The 18,049-nt window shown below is 49.4% G+C and overlaps 1 protein-coding gene across 2 annotated transcripts in view; it reads left to right on the top strand.

The window, feature by feature from the left end:
- The window catches only part of GNAO1 (G protein subunit alpha o1), a 149,182-nt gene that overhangs the window by 79,772 nt on the left and 51,361 nt on the right, over positions 1-18,049 (top strand). For both annotated transcript variants that reach the window (XM_076349384.1, XM_076349383.1), the window contains exon 4: positions 17,642-17,802. In XM_076349384.1, the coding sequence (XP_076205499.1) occupies positions 17,642-17,802 (161 nt within the window). The remainder of the gene's footprint in view (positions 1-17,641; positions 17,803-18,049) is intronic.

The raw sequence follows: 18,049 nt of genomic DNA on the forward strand, positions 1-18,049 counted from the left end.
GTCGGGGCTGGGAGCAGAGCTGCTGGAAAGCTCTTGTGCTACCTCCACATCATGGCAGGGCACGGTCACCGAAGACACGGCACGTCAGCGCTGCAGGTTCAATATCAGGTAACCATGAGAGTGGGTTCAGCGTGAGCAAAAGGTCCAACAGGAGTGGCTGTGCTGACTTCTCTGCAATACGGCACCAACGCAGTCGCTGACAACAACCAGCCCCGTGTGTATTTGCTGTGTCTGGGGCCGGGGGAGCACTGCGCTGCTCTCCAGCTCGGCCGTGCTCTCCCGCTCTATGGCACCATTCCCTGGCTCGTGAGCGCTGGCAAGCCAGTGCATCAGCTACACCACCAGCCTGGTGTCATTCGAAACAGCGGTGCTGAGGATGCCCTCTCCTCCAGCGACTCGGGCCAAGCCAGGATCAGTGTGCGCAAGGACAGATTGCTCAGGCAGGCTTTCCAGCGAGGAAGGAGAGGGTCAGAGGAGGGATGCAGGGCCGCCGAGCACACAGCATCCTTCCCCACTTTGGGGCTGGCCTACTTTTCCCTTCGGTGAGAGGGGCCCAGTGCTGGCAGGAGAGATGCAACCCCGAGCAGCGGAGCGCCTGTGACCTTTGAAAGGCCCATGGCACTTTTTTACGAGAGCAGAGAGGCATTTATAGTGGCACTGTGGCCGACCTCCAAAGCATGCAAATTGCTTTTTGCCTCCTTAAATATTCTTTGCGATGTCCATGAGCTCTAGAAGTGCCAAAAGCGCTGGAGCAGCTCCAGCTGAAACAGATAACTTGATGTTATTCATTTGGCAAAGCAACCTTTTCACCTCCCGTCCTAAACTGTTACGCGTGGTAACTGGGCTGTTCAATAGCCCCTGCGTTTAACCCCAGCGGCAGCTGCCTCCCAACTGTTTGCACGGTGGTGGCCGTGGTAAATAAGTAGTTTGCACAAAGTTATTTGGGATCCGAAGCAGTACAGAAATGTACGATATCTTTATTAAACTCACTGGGCTGTAGGTGGCAAATAACTTCAGCAATTCCCAAATGGCCTCAAAACGTAGCGGCTGCAGAGAGGCAAACTAGTCATTTTATGCTCTAAATACTTAATGTCAGTGCTAAAAATGAAGAGATGGAAGAATGTCCTGGAGAAGCGGATCAGGATGCAGCCAAAAACAATACCCATCCTCATCTGGTGTAAATCAGTGCGGAGCAGCAGCAGAGCCAGCGCAGCGATGCCGGTTTACACCCGCTGCCCAGCTGGTAACACAAGCATCGCTGACCGAGCAGCGTTACGGGAGAGTGACCCATACGATGTTTGAAATACTTATACTGGAAACCAACAGTTTCCTCTCATTTCCGACCAAGCAGAATTTGAAACGGAGGCAAAAAAGATGACTTCAAACGTGCTGCCCACTGATGGGCCTGGGGGATGTGAAAGGCACAGCATGAGGCTTTCTCCTCGGTGTGGGAAATAAGGAGGGGAGAGATAGGAAGCTGGCATTGCGGAAAGGAATTTAAAAAAAAAACATAAAGGACTGACGAGTACAGTCTGTGGCGTGCCTTGAGAAGGATCAATGCAGCAGCTTTCCGACGCGGGCTAACTGAGGCAGCAGTAATGCGGACCAGGAACGGTGGAGCCTGCAGCTCCCATCCTGGGATGGGCAGAGCAGGAGCCGCTCAGAGCCGACCGGTCCAGCCAGCGGGTATTGTATCCGTGGGCTTTGAGCTGGGAATGGAGCCTGGCACCGGGGCTCTTTTATTCGTTTGATTAGCTCCTTTTCCTTTGGCAGCTGAAAGGACGCTTGGCAGCACCAGGGCTTCGCATCTTGTTGAGCTGAATAGGAGGGAGCAGGGTTTTGGCAGGGACAAAAGAACATACCACTGCTCCATCAATGGCCTCATTACTGAACGCTGTGGCTCACAAGGAGCGGCAAAGACCAATGGAGAGCTTTCTTCTGGTAGGCAAACACGGGTTGGAAATGCATTTCCAGCTTGACCTATTACTCTGAAGATATCAGCTCAAAGGGAGGTTGAAAGCTTGACAGTTTTTATCTGCAGAGGAGATGTGAGTGCGTATTGTCTATCCCTGGGCTGTGGGTCTGGAAGCCAGCCTCTGTGTGTGTGTGAGTGTGCGCGCGCGCGCGTCGAGAGCGAGCAAGTGAGCTAAGCCATCTGAAGCAGAAGGGTGGCACAGAAAATTAAGGGGCGGGCAGGTTTTCAGGAAGGGGTTGGAGTGCCCCGGACTGCTCAGCGGGTGCTCAGCACCTGATCCTGTTAGGACCAAGGGTAACAGCTGTATTGTCTCCTGTTCATGCCTCTTGAAAAACTAAAACAACATGAGAAATCAGCCAGCAAATACTCTGAAGAGGTAGCTGATCACCCAGCTGGCTGTATTTTAGCTCTAATTTATTCTATAAATTTATTATAGTATAAATCAATACTATTTATTCATTCAGACATAATGACAAGACTGTCCATGCAGATGCCATTAATGACCTGAGCAGATACATTTTTAAAGACATCTAAGTTAGAATTTTTAACAAGCCAATAATAACCTATCCTGCAAAGTCTATTTTCTCTATTGTTATGTCCAAGCGATGGGATTTTCAGGAACATTCATTGTTCCCCGTTAATAACAATCTACAGCCGAGCCTGGTGTGAGTCAGGTTAGGTCAATACCAAGTGCTTTGGAAAATCCCAACCCCTGTATTAATATTATGAACTATTTTGAGAGCCAGTTGTACAGAGGGTGGCACAAACCACACAATATATGTCATGTTGAAGTGGGGCTGAGCGCTTTGAAAGAGTATTTGCAAGTGAAAACTTGATGTGGTCTGTGGGAATCATTTCATGTAGAAGTGAAGTTCAGCCACGTAAGGATGAAAGTTACAGCGGTGGAAGGTGATCCAGCAACACCACAAAGGAGTTTAGGGCAGAAAACTATCAAGCGTGCGATAGGCTCAGTGGGTACTTGTAAGAAGGAAGAACTGGGGGCAAGAGGGTAAAATTGCTGTACTGGTTTTGATGCAAATGTCCGAGTCCCGCGCTTTCCTGATTCTTAAAATCAAGTCTCATCCCTGCCGGCCCATCCCCAAGCCCCAGGAGCTCCTAGTCGTCTGGGCTTGCCCCCACTGAGTGTCCCCTGGGAAGAGGGGGAGCAGAGTGATGCGTCAGCCCGGTCGTCCCCAGCTTTTCCAACAGACCGTGCCTCCCCGCCCTCCGCTCTGCAGCCGGTGACTGCGGGCAGGCTGCCTGTTCACTTGGGCAGCGTCTTCTCACGAGTCAAGGGAGGGTGACAAACCGGCGCTGCCTGTCACACGCCCAGTCGGGCTTGGGCTCCGGGTGGGGAAGGTGTGGTGACAGCAGCCAGGCCTGCTGTACTTCCCCGCCGGCAGACTTCATGTGGCTGGAGGCAGAGGCAGCCCTCCATCTTGGTGCCCAGGGCATGGTGACGGGACCAAATTCCAGCCTTGCTCCGCTGTGGCAATTTGGGAGGAATTCCCTGAGTTAAGCTAAATTAAAACCATTTCAAGGAGGGGGAGTGAGAAGCAAACATCTTTGTCTCAAAACTTGCTCAGATAGAGCTCTGCGTAGCATACCAAGATGAATAATAAATAGCAGTCATCCATCCGTGTGGATGGATTTGCTCTGCCCACAGCAGAGGGTGCAAAAAAAAGTGCGAGGGGAGCGTTTCCCAGCAGCTCTCCCTCTGCAAACCTCTTGCTCACATGGTGTTGATTGAGAGAAGGTACGAAGGAAAGACATTAGTTAATAAAATGTTTTAACATCAGGCGGGACATCAATGGCCGAGTTGTTGATCATCCCAAAGAGCCTCTGAGGAAAAGGAGAGGGAGAAGGACAAGCCCGAGGCTGGCTCCAGCCCAGGGCAGAGACCGGCACCAACACACACCGATGTCCTCTGTCCCTCCTGGCCACCCCAGGGAAATGTCCAGGCTCCCTCCTCCTCCCCTCCCCATGTCGGGAGCCCGCTCCTGGCACGGTGGAGTTCCATGTCAGTCGTGCTGCTGAGGAGCTGGGAGCCAGCTCCAGAGGAGTTCCTGACCCAACGCCTGTCACAATCCCAGGGCATCTATGCCGCCTCCTGGGACATGGAGGAGAAGCTCCATCAGCTCACTTGGCATCACGATCCCAAGCTTTTAGGTATTCCCGTGAGACACGAGGGAAAGGAAAAGCAAGAGCAGGGCGTCTGCAGGCAAGCGTCTTGGCTGGCGCTGGGGAGCCTCTCTCCTCCCAGTCTGCTATCAACCCCATAAATGATCGCGGGGGCATTTTACTGTGGCAGTCACTTACATAAGGGCAATGTGCACGTTACATAGCACCACGGTGGAGCTACAGACCTGTCCGCCTGCCCTCTTCGAGGGAGGGTGCTGTCAGACAGAGGCCACAGGTGTCGCCGGTGGGACTTGGTGGGCAGAGGGGTCTTTGCTTTCCCTGTGCCTGAAGCCTCAAGTCTGCTATCCAGGCAACTAGCTCGAAAGGCCGTAAGAGCAAAACCATCCTTGCAGCCATAGCGAAAAAACTGATTCTGCAGCTTGGCTTGCACACAGATATTCACATACTGCACAGCTCTGGAAACCTTAAAAAATGGGTGAAGACATGTTTCTTTTTTCATGGGAAGAGCCGGAGGGATGCTCCCGTGCTCTGGCACCTCCTGCCTCGCTGCCCTGGGGGGAGGAGGGGAGGAGGGAGCTCCGGCAGTGGGAACCTGGGGTGGTTAAAATCAATAGCATGCTGCAGCCCTGGCTGAAAAGCTCCTGGGACCCAGGAAGGCTTTGCCTCGGACAATGGATTATTTTTAACTAGCTTGAATCTTCAAACACTGTAGCTTAAAAAAGGGGGAAAAGTAAAGAATAGCTGATTTGTGCAAGCTCCCCTGCTCCCATTAAGTCGGTCGAAGTGGTGCTATGCATTTCAATGGGGGCAGGACTGTGCTTCTCATGAGATAAATTGCACCCTGTCCCTTTGCATGCTCCATGCAGCTAGTCCTGGCTTGCTCAGCTTTGCTCTTTACTGGACCCCCTACGAACACCCCTCCTTCCCTGATACACTCCCCAGCAGATTTTTTTGTTGTTGTTGTCATTGAGCTATTCATTTTCCATAGGCTGCCTTCATTCCCGTGGCCTTTTGCAGCTAGGAGACAAGATGTTGCCTTGGAAACAAAGCCCCTTAGATGTTTGGAGTCTCTGGGATTGCTCTGTCTGCTCCCGAGTACTTTTAGGTTATTTTTATTAACCACACAAAGATGCAGCAGGCTCGTAGCCAAGGCAGAAAGTAGCCCTGGGAGGTGGAGGGAAGGCGAGCTTGTTACTGGCATCGCTCACTCCGCCGGGGATATTTTTTTTGCAGTGCACCACGGGCTGAAAGCCTGCAAGAGAAATGGCATCTCCAGAGAGTGCTGCGCACACAGGGCTGTTCCTGGGGCTGGGGATGGCTGCAGGCAGGCAGGCAGAGCCGCAGTAGTGCCAGGGGGAGAGAGGATCACCAGGAGAGAAAAAGCAAAAGTAACAGAGAAGGGAAGGAAAAGAGGAACTAAGAATGGCAGACATTCGGGTTTGTCAGGGTTTCTCACTTTCCGACTGACCAACCATACCATGGAGAGACCACCGTGCACGCCACAGCCGAGATGTACATGGTAGCTATAGGCCCGGTCTACTTATTTTAGAGGAAATCAGATTTCCAGACCCGATAGACAACTGTGAAAATCTCTGTTCCGAGGTTTTATCGGCAATTCTGCTCTGTGCCGCAGGGCGAGTCAGGAGCAGCATAAACAGACCCCCAGCCTGAGCTTTGCTCCCGGTCAGGCGGCTGGAGCACGCCAGCTTGTCCTGCCCCAAATCTGTCTGCAGGAGAGGTCTGACCCATTCTGCAAGGGGGCTTTGGGAGGCAGTGAGAGGCTGCACTGTTCCCATTTCCCCTTATCCAGAGGCATCACTTCATGACACTGCCAAATCCCGATTCCTCCGTGGAGAACATTTCGGAGTAGGCTTTTACTCCTTCTTCTGCAAAGATATAAAAAAAGAAACAAAACAAAAGCTGATTAAAAGAAGCTCCCTAATCCCCTGTTGGTACTTGAAATATTTCCAAGCCAGCAAAAGCATTCCAGAAAAAAGTGAATATACATTATTTTCCAAAAAATAATCAGTACAGTATTAAGCCTATGCCTTGTTACTCATGTCAACACGGTCCTTTGCTCTGTACAGCCACGAGGGAGGGCTTCCAGCTGCAGCGGCTGCATGACTTGCAGAGCCAGGGAGGCTGGCACAGAGAGAGGGAGAGCAGCAGAGGGGAAGGAAGGAAAGCACTGAAATAGGATGGGCATGAGAGACAGCAGGCAAGGACTGGCAGCGTCACATCTGCAGGGATGAACACCACATCGACCATCGTGCTTGAGATGTTGCAGCTATTTCCCTTCCCAACTACAGACAGGCGCTGGTGCCATCCCCACCATCTTGTGGGGCTCAAGGTGCTCTGCAGTGGCAGCAAAATGTTTTAGAGTGGGATCCACCCTGTATTCCCCATATGTATCACATAGGATTACACACAAGGGAGCGACTTTGCTGTTCCATGGCATTTTCCATCATAGCTGAGATTCACAGATGCCCAGGCTAGCAAGATGCTCACAGATTTTCTTATCCCTTCTGTTGCATCCTCACCGGAGCAAGGAAGTCTGCTTCATCTTCGCAAGTGTCGTAAATGCCGGGCGCTTTTTTTCCCATTGTTGCTGATTTTCCTTGTCAATACTATGTGATGCCATGGTTACAGAGATGTAGGACTGATCCAGCTACAGCAGGTTATGGGCTTTTTGTTTTTGACATTCTTTGATGCTATATTTGTGCCAGAAGAATAAATAATAAATACACACAACAGCATCAAAGATCTCTTCTGGGCCCCCAGCCTATTTCTGCCTATCCTTGTTAAGCCATTCTAAAGATATTTCTCTGCCAGCCTCTTATTTTACGGACTATCCTGTCACCTAATGCTGCATCTGAGGTCCCATTTATCCACCCTCTCTGAAAAGAGCAGTTAATAAAAGAAAGTTCCTGTTAATAGCCCCGAGAACAGCTTCCCCTGGAATGGTAACGCTCACACCCAACCCACCAGATTCCCCCTCCTTCCCCTTCCTCCTCTCTCACTTTCCCTCTTCTCCTTCCTCCTCCCGTCCTCACCTCACCAAAGGGTTGGGGAGCTTTCTTGACGCCGTTGTAAGGAAAATATAGGACAATTTTCCTCTGCAGCAATCTGAAACAACATATAAGCAAATCTGTTAGTGTGTGAAGTGCCTCAGCTCCAGTAAGGAGGAACTTGCTGGGGGTTAGTCTCTAATCCCCACTGATCAAAGGAAGAGCTCCTCCGAGCCTGTTACGAGCACCCGAGTCTTGATTTTGCTGGAGATGCAGCACCATGGGAGCGATTTAGCAGCAAATTTGTCTTTTATCTGCTCTGAACTCTGGGGGTCCTTCTAGACAGCCGCAGACACCTCGAAGAGCCACTTCTCACCCTCAGCCCCATCAGATGCAGCTTCTGCTCCCAGCAGGACCTCAGCCAAATGCTCCTCCACCCCAAGTCTTAGAAATCCTGGTCCTCCCTGCAGAGGAGGGTTCACAGGCAGCTGGAAATTAAGAGGGAGGGAAGCTAAACGAAGGTTGCAGTAATAATAAGTCACGGGCAAAACTTTGCTAACCAGCCACTCAATGAATCACGTCTCGTTTCAGCCCACCCCCTTCACAGCGTTAATATGACGCCTCTTGAGACTGCAGAGGCCTCCGGCGTCACCCTGCAGCTCCATCGCTGGTTGTGTGCAGCCGCAGACCAAAAAGCAAAAAGTTAGCAAACCAGTGCAGGCGAAGGCAGTAAGCATATGCATTACTCAGGCAGCTTTCTGAGTATCTGCATTGGGAACTGCTGCCAGTGACAATCCTAAAACGACCGCAGGTTTGCACGCTTCCATTTGCGCACTTCCATTGTCTCTTTTTATAGAGGTTCCCCAGAAAATATCGATGTGCAATAGGGAAAGCTGGGTAGAGCACAGCAGTGCCATCTTTTCTGAGGTCCCCCTTCCCAGAGTACTTCTTCTTTAAACAAATAAGGGAAACTTGCTTAAGTTTGCAGAAGAAACTCAAGTTCCCACAGTGCCCTCGCTGCCTGACACGATGCCCCATTAGTTAATATTTATCCAGTTGCTGGGACAGCCCTTAAGCCACAGTGCCAGCATGTCTCTTGCCCTGAGCACCTGTATCCTGACTGTGTAGGTGTCGGACTTTACGTACCTCATTTTGCTCCTGTAAAGTCCAAGTCAAACCTAAGGAAAACCCCTTCGTCTGCACTCAGCAGTGGTCATTTTGTAAGACATTTGGTGAACGAGTACAGGACTGAAAACCAGAAAATTTGAGGTGGTGAGAATCCAAATTAAAACAGGAAATAAGCAGTGAATGAAGGACTCCTGATAAGAAAGTTCTTGTTGTATTTATTACTAGACCTGGACAGAAATGTTTGATGACTTTGCTAAAAAACACAGCCCAAAAGAAACCAAAAACATTTGTAAAATCCAGTCAAAATCTACAGGTAGTCATGGCAAAAAGGAAATTATGTGAAAATTTGGAGAATTTTTCAAAAGGATTTTGCATTCCTAAAAGGCAAAGTGTTTTGTTTTTGTTCATTTGGAAACAAAATTTTTGTTTGAAAATTGACCTACATTTAAAATAATAATACTGAGCCCCCAAATAACTCAAAACAAACCAAAATATTTTGGTAGGGCTCAAGGCAAGTGCTTTGGCTGGATGTGAAATGCAATTTTTCAGAGGATTTTGGGTGCACAGAAGAATGCAGGGAAACATGTTTGATCCAAGATGGTTTTTCACACCACCTAATTTTTCAGTTCTGCCCCCAAGTGAAAAATCCAATATTATTTGGCTGCTGTGGTACCAGTTCTCCCACCAGCAATGAAAGAAATAATTTTGAGACACGCTGTCAGGCAGAAGGCTTGGTATGGACACCAAACCCACCGACTGCCATAGCTGTTTCAGTGGAGAGCAGTAAGAAATCCCTACCCAGATATCCCAATTATGGGTTACAGAGAAGAGGCAACAGGGAGCTGAAATTTAGCATGACTGGGGTGGGGTGGGGGGATTTTTCCTCTCCGCCTTGTCCTTTAAGTGTATATCTTCAACACAGATCACCAAGTAAAATAGGACCATAAAACAAAACAAGGCTCTTTCTGATTGAAACACCGTCGCTTTCTTCAGGGACAGATGACTGTAACCCGCAGACTTAGCCCTTCATCGTACGAGGCACTGATAAATCTGCTAGATTAGTTGTAGAGTGGAGATTAGCACCCACCGTTCAGCATCAAGCTCTGAGCATTGAACTAATTACTAGGTTCCAGCGCTGCACGGCTTCCCAGCAGGAAGTCACTGCCCTATAAGTCATCATACATGAGCGGCATTTAGCCAGAGATGTTAAAAAAATCTGGCTTTGTCCTGGGAATACTCTCACCGTAGGGGCTGGTTTCTCTTTCTGTTCCAAAGACAAAGCCCGTTGTGGTGAGAAAGCTTGGAACGAAACCGTGTCCTCTCTGCCCTGCCACCCTTACGCAGTCACCCTGTGGAGGGATGTTGGTGTGGAAAATCTTAAGGACATTTGAAGAGTGGAAGATGTGCAGGCCAAAGCCATCGGGAATTCCCAAACCCGGAGCGAGTTCCCGGAGAATCGCCATCACTCCCACTCAGCTCGTCCTCAGCCATCCGCTTTGCAATGAATATAAAATAGCCATTTATTTTACAAATGCCCGGAGCCGATGCAGCTTCCCCACCTGCTCTCCCACTGTGGGATATTGGGCATTTCCTCACCGTTTACTGCAACACAAACACTCCAGTGCCGTTACATTTTATGGACTTCTACCCAGCAGAGAGGATTTTACAGAGAGGAGACGGGCAGTAGGCTGCAAGGATTTTGTTCTCTCATCTTTATGTGTTTCCAGCCTCCTCCTCAGCACCGCAGCAGAGCACTTCCCTGCAGAGCATGAAGCCATGCAGCTAATGTCCCCCATCTGTGACTCTCTCTCATCCCCTCCCTGGTAGGCAGCAGTCTCTGTGCCTGCATGGCCTGAAAGTCATCAGCGATGGATGATGTTTGGGCTTGCAGGTCCCGTGCCCAGCCCTTTTGCTTGGTGCTTGTAGGACAGAGGACCCATCAAAGCATCTTGCCCTCGGAGGGAAGCTGGTGGAGTTTGCAGTGGCTCTCGGTCCCTCAGGGATGCCATCTTTTTGAATTAGAAGTGACTGGGTCAGACAGAGTGCCGTTTTCTCACCTTCCGTTGCAGCTAGTGGGTCAGGACCTATTCTGAGACCATTTAACACATGCTTTCTGGCTTTCCCATCCTTGCTTGGAAAAATCAGGTCAGCGATCCACCGTGTTTGTCTCGTCCAGCTCAGGAGCTCTTCTGAGCTCCTCAAGAACAGGGGAGGACCCTACCATTTCCTAGAACAAAGCAAATTTGGGAAATGACTTGCCCTTCAGTGGCATCCCTCTTGCAGGTTGAGTTCTGTGTTGTTGGGTGGTGGGTTTTTTCCACCTCTCTGGTGAGTGAAGCGCTATTTCCTACAGGCCATAGGGCTGTAGGAACTCTTACAATGGTGGTGGCCAACTGGCAGCCCAAGGTCTTAGCCCAGTCCATGCATTATCCAGTCCCTGGATTGCCAGATAGTCAGTAGTCCAAGCAAACAGGGAATATTATTGTATGTGTGTTGCAGGAGGGGAAAAGAAGTTTATACCCACATAAGAGCTAGCAAATTTTATTTGCTCAGCTGCAGTATCATACAGAATGGGTAAGAATAAAAGTAGTACCAAACACAAAGAAATTGGCCTGCTTTAGAGCTGTAATAATCTATAATATTAGTCCTGCTCAGCGTCTCCCCAAATAGGAAGCAGCAGACAGAAAACACAGCAGTAACAAGGTTTCAGGATAGAGATCCTAGACCAAGTACCAGACACACAGAAGTTGTTTGGCCAAGACAGTCAGAGGTGATGGGACCATCTTGGCTCCAGAAGGATATGAAAACCAGGGCTTTACTAATTGCAAGCCAGACAGCATAACCTCGGGAGGAGAGATCTGCACGTCACCATGGCTGTCAGGTTATGTTTTCTGTACAAAATAGTCTGTCTGCCTGCAGACAGACAGCAGCCCTTTGGCATTGTACCCAAGTCAACCAACCTTTTTGTGAGCTGTTTTACATGAGCAGGGTAGAAGATGGCTAGCGTGACGCTGTGGAAAGCCAGCCATCTCTAACTTAATTTGTTAGGCTTAGCTTTGCTGTGTGATGCAAATTGCTAGAGAGCACTATGCTGAACTTTGCATCGGCATAAACCCCTCTTTCCCAGACCACTGGGATCTGTGTCAGGAGCTTTCCAGATCCACTGCTGACTAACGAGTGCAGACAGAGAGGATGTAGTCTGGGTGCCCACTTCGTGGTGTTCGCTAAAGGGATAGATTTTAGTAAGTCACTGGATAGTTTTTTACTAGCTCAGCGCCTTCTAGGGTCTCTCAGATTGCATGCCCAGCAAGCCAAATGCCAAGCAGAAGTGGGAGGCCTTGGTTAAATGTTCTGAAGGTGGATGGAAGAGTGGAGGAGGAAGGGAGAAGGTCGTCTCTGCTGCAATGCACAGCAGCTGCTTCATGCCAGACAGATTTCCACAGATTCAGAGGTCAGCTCTGAAACACAGATGTGTGAGAAAGAGAGGGAGAGTGAGGGGGAGAGTCATACGTGTAGCTATTTATTCAGCATCTACAAAAACTCCTATGGACTTGGAGCTGGGCCCTGGATGTCTCTGGAAGAGGCGTATTCACCAGCTCTGCTTTGTTTCCAGAATTCATTCAGGCTGCAAATGCCATGAAAATAACTGGCTTTTGCTGTGATGCAGCCGCACTTCACTGTGAAGCAGAGTCCAGATTTCTGAGATGCTCTCTAAGGAGGAGGAAGAGGTTTTCAGTTTATGAGCCACATTCTGCCCCCATGTTACAGGACCTTGTTTCTCACTGAAGTAGCAGAGGTACGTACCGCTCTGCCCCGAGGTCAGGATCTGGGTCCCCGAAGAAGGTCCCCCTCCAGGAACATCCTTTGTGGATGCTGGATGCTTTCAAGACATCAGCTTCCCCCCAGGTTCCTGGCTGGTGATGGCCACTACTCTTTTCAGCTGTGCACTAGGTTATACAAGATTGGCTTGCTGATAACTAGTGCTGTGCCTCTGATCTGTCTTGCACCGCCAGCAAAAAGCAATGCTTGTCTTTTCCCCCCGCTGCATGGATTTTCTGAAATGTTCTGAGATGCAGCTTTGAGTACAACCAGCCACCAAAGGAAATTGCCCCAGTGTTAACCTTTGAGATAGGCTGAGTGACAAGTATGATTAATCAGAGTAAATAACAGCAAAAATGATATTTACTGAGATTTAGTTCACCAAAAGGAAAGTATGGTACAATATGACACACTGGGTCAGCTCTCCTGTGGGTGTAAGTCAGTGCAGCTCTATAAGGGTTAGCAGATTTGTACCCCATAGCTTCACATAAGGCTTTGTCTTTCGCTTAAATTCTCCTCTTCCAGAAAACGATTCCTTTTTGGAAAAAGAAAAAAAAAGTCCCTTAGTTAATGTCCAGGCAACTTCAAAGGATCAGAGCCAGGATTTACCCTGGGATGGTCAGAGAGACGGGGACCTGAGTCCCATCCCAGTTCAACTCCACGGCAGGCAGGGCAGGAGCAACTCTGCTGGTACCTTTGGGCCCCTCACTACAAGAAGGACATCGAGGTGCTGGAGCGTGTCCAGAGAAGGGCAACGAAGCTGGTGAAGGGTCTGGAGAACAAGTCTTATGAGGAGCGGCTGAGGGAACTGGGGTTGTTTCGCCTGGAGAAAAGGAGGCTGAGGGGAGACCTTATCGCGCTCTACAACTACCTGAAAGGAGGTTGTAGCGAGGTGGGGGTCGGTCTCTTCTCCCAAGTAACAAGCGATAGGACGAGAGGAAACGGCCTCAAGTTGCGCCAGGGGAGGTTTAGATTGGATGTGAGGAAAAACTTCTTTACTGAAAGAGTGGTGAAACATTGGAACAGGCTGCCCAGGGAAGTGGTTGAGTCACCATCCCTGGAGGTATTTAAAAGACGAGTAGATGAGGCACTTAGGGACATGGTTTAGTGGACATGGTGGTGTTGGGTTGCTGGTTGGACTCGATGATCTTAGAGGTCTTTTCCAACCTTAATGATTCTATGATTCTATGATTTTATACCTTCACGGGCACAAATCATGGCTGGTGGGGAGGAACAAATAATTAGAGGTGATCTATATCTGCATGATGAAAAATAACTAGCTTGCAGAGACAAACATGACTGCCAGTAATGTCAGGCTGCTAGGAAGAGCCCCTCTCCCTTCCAGCAAGGTAACAAATTAATTGGGCTATGTGGCTGTTGCAAGCAAAGTCACAAGTTTGCTTGCTGAGCACAGCCTGTGTGCTTGGTGACAGTGACATATGGGAGACAATTAAATAACTGCGGTTATGTCCAGGTTAGTGAGAAAACAGATCCCCTTATGAACTGGATTTATACCATGTGTCTGGTGCAAAGGTAGACACACAACCCAGGGTTAGAAAGGAGACACGCTGACTTCCCGCTAAGTTTACAAGCTGCTTGTTCACATCTGCCTATGGATTTCACTGTTATATAAAACCCCACCCTGCCCTGGCCCTACAGAGCCCTCTCCATTCCCTGACTGGCGTGGAGGTTTGTTCTTTAACAAAGGGTTATTTGGTCTTTTAGCTTGATGGCTAAAGCCTGGATGTATAATTTACCATCCCCGGGGTTCCGAGCTCAGCTGTTTCCCCAAGCCAAGCCCAGCCAGCCAGCTCCAATTCTCCCGCTGTAGGTGAATACATTCAGCATTCAAGAGTGACACAGAGCTGAACAAATCCCACTCTTGGTAATAAACAACCCAAAGGCAATCAGCTCGGGGGTTAGGGTTTGACCTGCTATGGAAAATGCAAGCCATTGCGAAGTGGCAGCGGGACGCGTGGGAAAGCTGCAGGGATGGGCTGGGATGCTCCTACCAGATAAGAACCAGCCTGAAGGAGACCAGCCCAACCCCTTGCCCTCCTCCTAGCTAGCTTGTACCAAGGGGACGGGAGACAGCAGCTGGGGAGAGGCAGAGGCAGCAATGGAGGAAGCAGCCCTGCACCATTTTGTGCCTTCTTCCAGCAATCCCAGGGGCAGAGCGCTGCTTATTTTTAGCTCCTGAAGTAGCTGAAATACCACCATGATAGTCATTAACGAAAACCCTGTCGGATGGGAACTGCAAGGCAGAGGGGTGGGGGCTGGTTGGTCTGTTTTGTTTTGCTTTATTTAATTGCTGGCTTCAGTACAGAGGCAGAGCGTGGCAGGAGGCTCAGCTCCTCTCACCTCGGGAAAAGCGGGAGCGCCAGACCCGGGGGAGGCGGGAAGGGAAAAGTCAATCAGGCAGTATTTAAAAATCTACCTGCTGGGCCCAGGGGGGGCTGGAGATTTTAATGTCATTCCCAGCTTGAGATGAAACCTGGAGAGTGAGAAAAGAAAGGGGTATCTTCTCTTCTTGGATCCTTAATTGCTCGTTAAATCATCTAACAAATGCCTGAACTCCTGGATGGCTCCTTGACAGAGGGGCTTCATCCTTGGCAGGGGGGAAGAGTATTTTTAAAAATACTCATTTCACCTGCTTTTTCTGGGTCTATAAAATTGAGAGTTCAATGGTTCAGTCTGCAAAATAAAACTAAGTCTGGAATCTTTTTATTACCGTTCAGCAGGAGCAATAAACTTTCCTATGAGCTGTTCCCCTGCTCCAGCATGTCGACTCTCGGTCTGCCCTGCAGGCAGCTGCCCACACTGTGGGAGGGCAACCTCTCCCACCCCCAAAAGGGACCTCCGGTGACTGCAGAGGAGCATGTACGAAAATAATCCCCTGCCCTACGAGCTCAGCCCTGCTTCTGGCCCAAGCAGACCTGATAACCGCAGCCAGAGATGCCTGTCCCTGGTCACTCCCATTCTGCCCTGTCATCGCTGTTCATCTATGTCTTCTGCTCAGACCCTCTTGCACTGGGTCTTAAATCACAGGGGACTGCCACAAGTCTCAGTAGTGGAAAAGGTGAGGCAGCTATTTCCCAGCACAGAAAATATGACGACCGTGCCATTCCCTCTGGTGCTTTGGAGAAAGCAACCTGCAGTTAAATCCACAAAGCTCAGAAGCAGCCCAGACCCTGCCCATAACAGCTGGAGAGCTTCAAATGTGCTTTGCCATCACAGACAGATGGACAGATCTGTGAGTTACACCTATAATCCCCCCCCAGTAGTCAAGATAACATATGAAAGACCTCCTTCCTACCTGACTGAAAGCATGGATACTTTTTCTGCACCACCCATGCACAAATAACGGGGCCATGCCAGACTGCAACCCCGAGCAGACTGGCCATTAGCAGGTTTTGTGTTATTCAGAGTCCATGAAAAGAGCAGAATTACAGCTTCAGCAGGGCAGGCAAACCGTACTGATGAATTATGAATATTCACTGAGCTCACGAAGCACTCCCGGGCAGAAAACAAGCTTTTGAAATTAACTGAATTCTTCAAGGTTCTTCGTTTGTCTTGGCTTTGAGGTGTGAGTCACCAATACTATTTTTCTAAAATGAGCAGAGTCTGTACAGAAGGCTGGGAGGATTCCTGGGCATTAAAATATTAAGTTAAGTATTCTGCGAGAAAGACTTTGTGTTCATAAAGTCTTCAAAGCATAGAGACTCCACCCCATTAAGTTTTATGAGATGGTATCTCCATACAGTACTGGAACTTCTTCAGCCTGTAAAGACTGGATGTTCAGGGGGCTTGAGTCTCTTTCTCTGAGCATTGAAATCTCCAGCAGCTCCGGTCTCCAGTGCTAGCACCTTGGTGCCCTGGGATTTTTCAACAATTTCAGTGTTCAATAAAGAGAGGCTGCAGAGGAGTTTTGACCCTGGCTGTGCAGGCCATGTCATACGCCTTGTCGTTCCCACCCATTTACGTTATTGCGGTGCTCTTCAACATTGGTGCTCCTCCGCTTCTAATTGTACCCATGACCTAAGAAATAATCTGCTTGCTTTGCCACAAAAACTGTAACACCTTGTCACCAGTGCTCAGGCGGTACCCGGGGAGAGCAACCCATTCAGCAGTTGGGCTGTTCCCATCATAGCTGCTAAATCTGAGCATCGGACAGGAGCATCAGCAGCACCTGGCAGGGCAGAGGAACGGGACAGACCCAGGAAGGATGTAGGAGCTCCTCCAGCAGGCGATGCGCAGGCTCCCCAGGCGCTGCACGCCCAACTGCGGGTGGCTTTGTGCTCATGAGACGGGTCGCTGTGATGGACAGGGGTTGTTTGTCCACGGGACAGCGACAGCAAAGCATGGGCACTGCCTGCACACCCCTTTGCGAGACTCGTGTTTCTCGTCAGCGTTTGCTGATTTAGACCAAACACCCTGGAAGGCGAAGACTTCCACCTGCGTTTGTCCAAGAATGGGTTCGATCTAGCAGGCAAGAGAAAAGGTAATAAAACAAGGAGGCTGTCTTCACTAGTTTGCTGTAAGCACACTTAAGGAATAAGAACTCCTCTTTTCCGATTAATTATAGCAATAATTGGTTTTGTTTCAGCTGGTAGAAATATGAGACTTTTCCAAAATTTTCAAAGCATTGAAAGAAAAACTCTGCAGATTAGCCAACACCCCTGGGGTTTCAAGAGTCTCGGGGTGTGTGTGGGAGATCCACTTACTGCAAAGCAAGCAGAGGGGGGTCATGAATTTGGGTGTCCTGCTTCGCAAATGAGTGAAGCATCAGCCACTGTGGACTATTACAGTAGGGTTGAACCCAGCTACTCCAAGGCTGTCTAGACATTCCCATCCTAAATCTAAGACATCTTCCGGACCCAAGTTGTGTCCAGGAAAAGTTGCTGTTCCAGCGAATCACATTTTTCTCACCAAAAAAGATTCCATTCGAAAACGGCCAGCTGGCCCTGCCCTCACTGCCATACTCCTTAACCGCGGGAGATTCCTCTCCCTCTGAGTCACGACACATGACAGCCAGCCAAGGTGGTCTGTGTTAACATGAATTAGCCCCTGTAGCAGGGACTCCTAGCAAAGAACAAGAATTCAGGAAAAGCAATAAACCAGCATCTGAAAAAAATTGTTTCAGGAGCCTTTCTGCTGTCCTTTCTGATACAAACGGCCCCTACTTCTGCAAGGTTACACACTCAGTTAAAACACATATTGTTGCAGGATATGCGTCACTTTGCTAACAATTTAAAATATACTTGTACATATATGAATTTCCTTCTGTTCCCAAGAAGCTCCACACATACGTAGTGCCGACTGGTTTGTCTGCTGAATAGAAATATTTGTTGACGTGAGGTGGATTCCACAAATAACCTCTTTCCTTGTGGCTTCCTTCCTCTACCCTCCTTTTGCCCTTTCTGCTGGATCATGCAGTGTGGATCCTAAAGCCCCATCCCGAGAAATGCAGCCTCTTTACTCCTGACAGTTTGGTGAACTGTTTCTGAAATCTCTGACTCCCAGTTCCACCTTGAGCATCTATGTGACCTCTTGTTTCTTTCCTCTGCAGGCTGATGCCAAGATGGTCTGCGATGTCGTAAGTCGGATGGAGGACACAGAGCCCTTCTCTCCAGAGCTGCTGTCAGCTATGATGAGACTCTGGGCAGACTCTGGGATCCAAGAATGCTTCAACCGGTCCCGGGAATATCAGCTTAACGACTCGGCCCAATAGTGAGTATCCCTGTCCACAGTCTTTGTGTTAAGAAGCTGCATTTGGGCTTGTTAAAGTTTTAACTAAAGTTAATGACCTCATAGCAGTGGATCTGAACACAGTTCTGCTTACAGACTGGGATGCGTGTTGTGTCACAGGCTGCTGCAAGGCAGAAGGGATCAGGCAGAACATTTGTGTCCCCTCTGGCCAGTCTGGGGTCAGGTCCATGACCCCGAGGTTGGGTTCCCAAACTGCTCCCAAACGGCT

This window comes from Aptenodytes patagonicus, chromosome 11 (genome assembly GCF_965638725.1).
Source record: "Aptenodytes patagonicus chromosome 11, bAptPat1.pri.cur, whole genome shotgun sequence".
NCBI classification, from domain to species: Eukaryota; Metazoa; Chordata; class Aves; order Sphenisciformes; family Spheniscidae; genus Aptenodytes; species Aptenodytes patagonicus.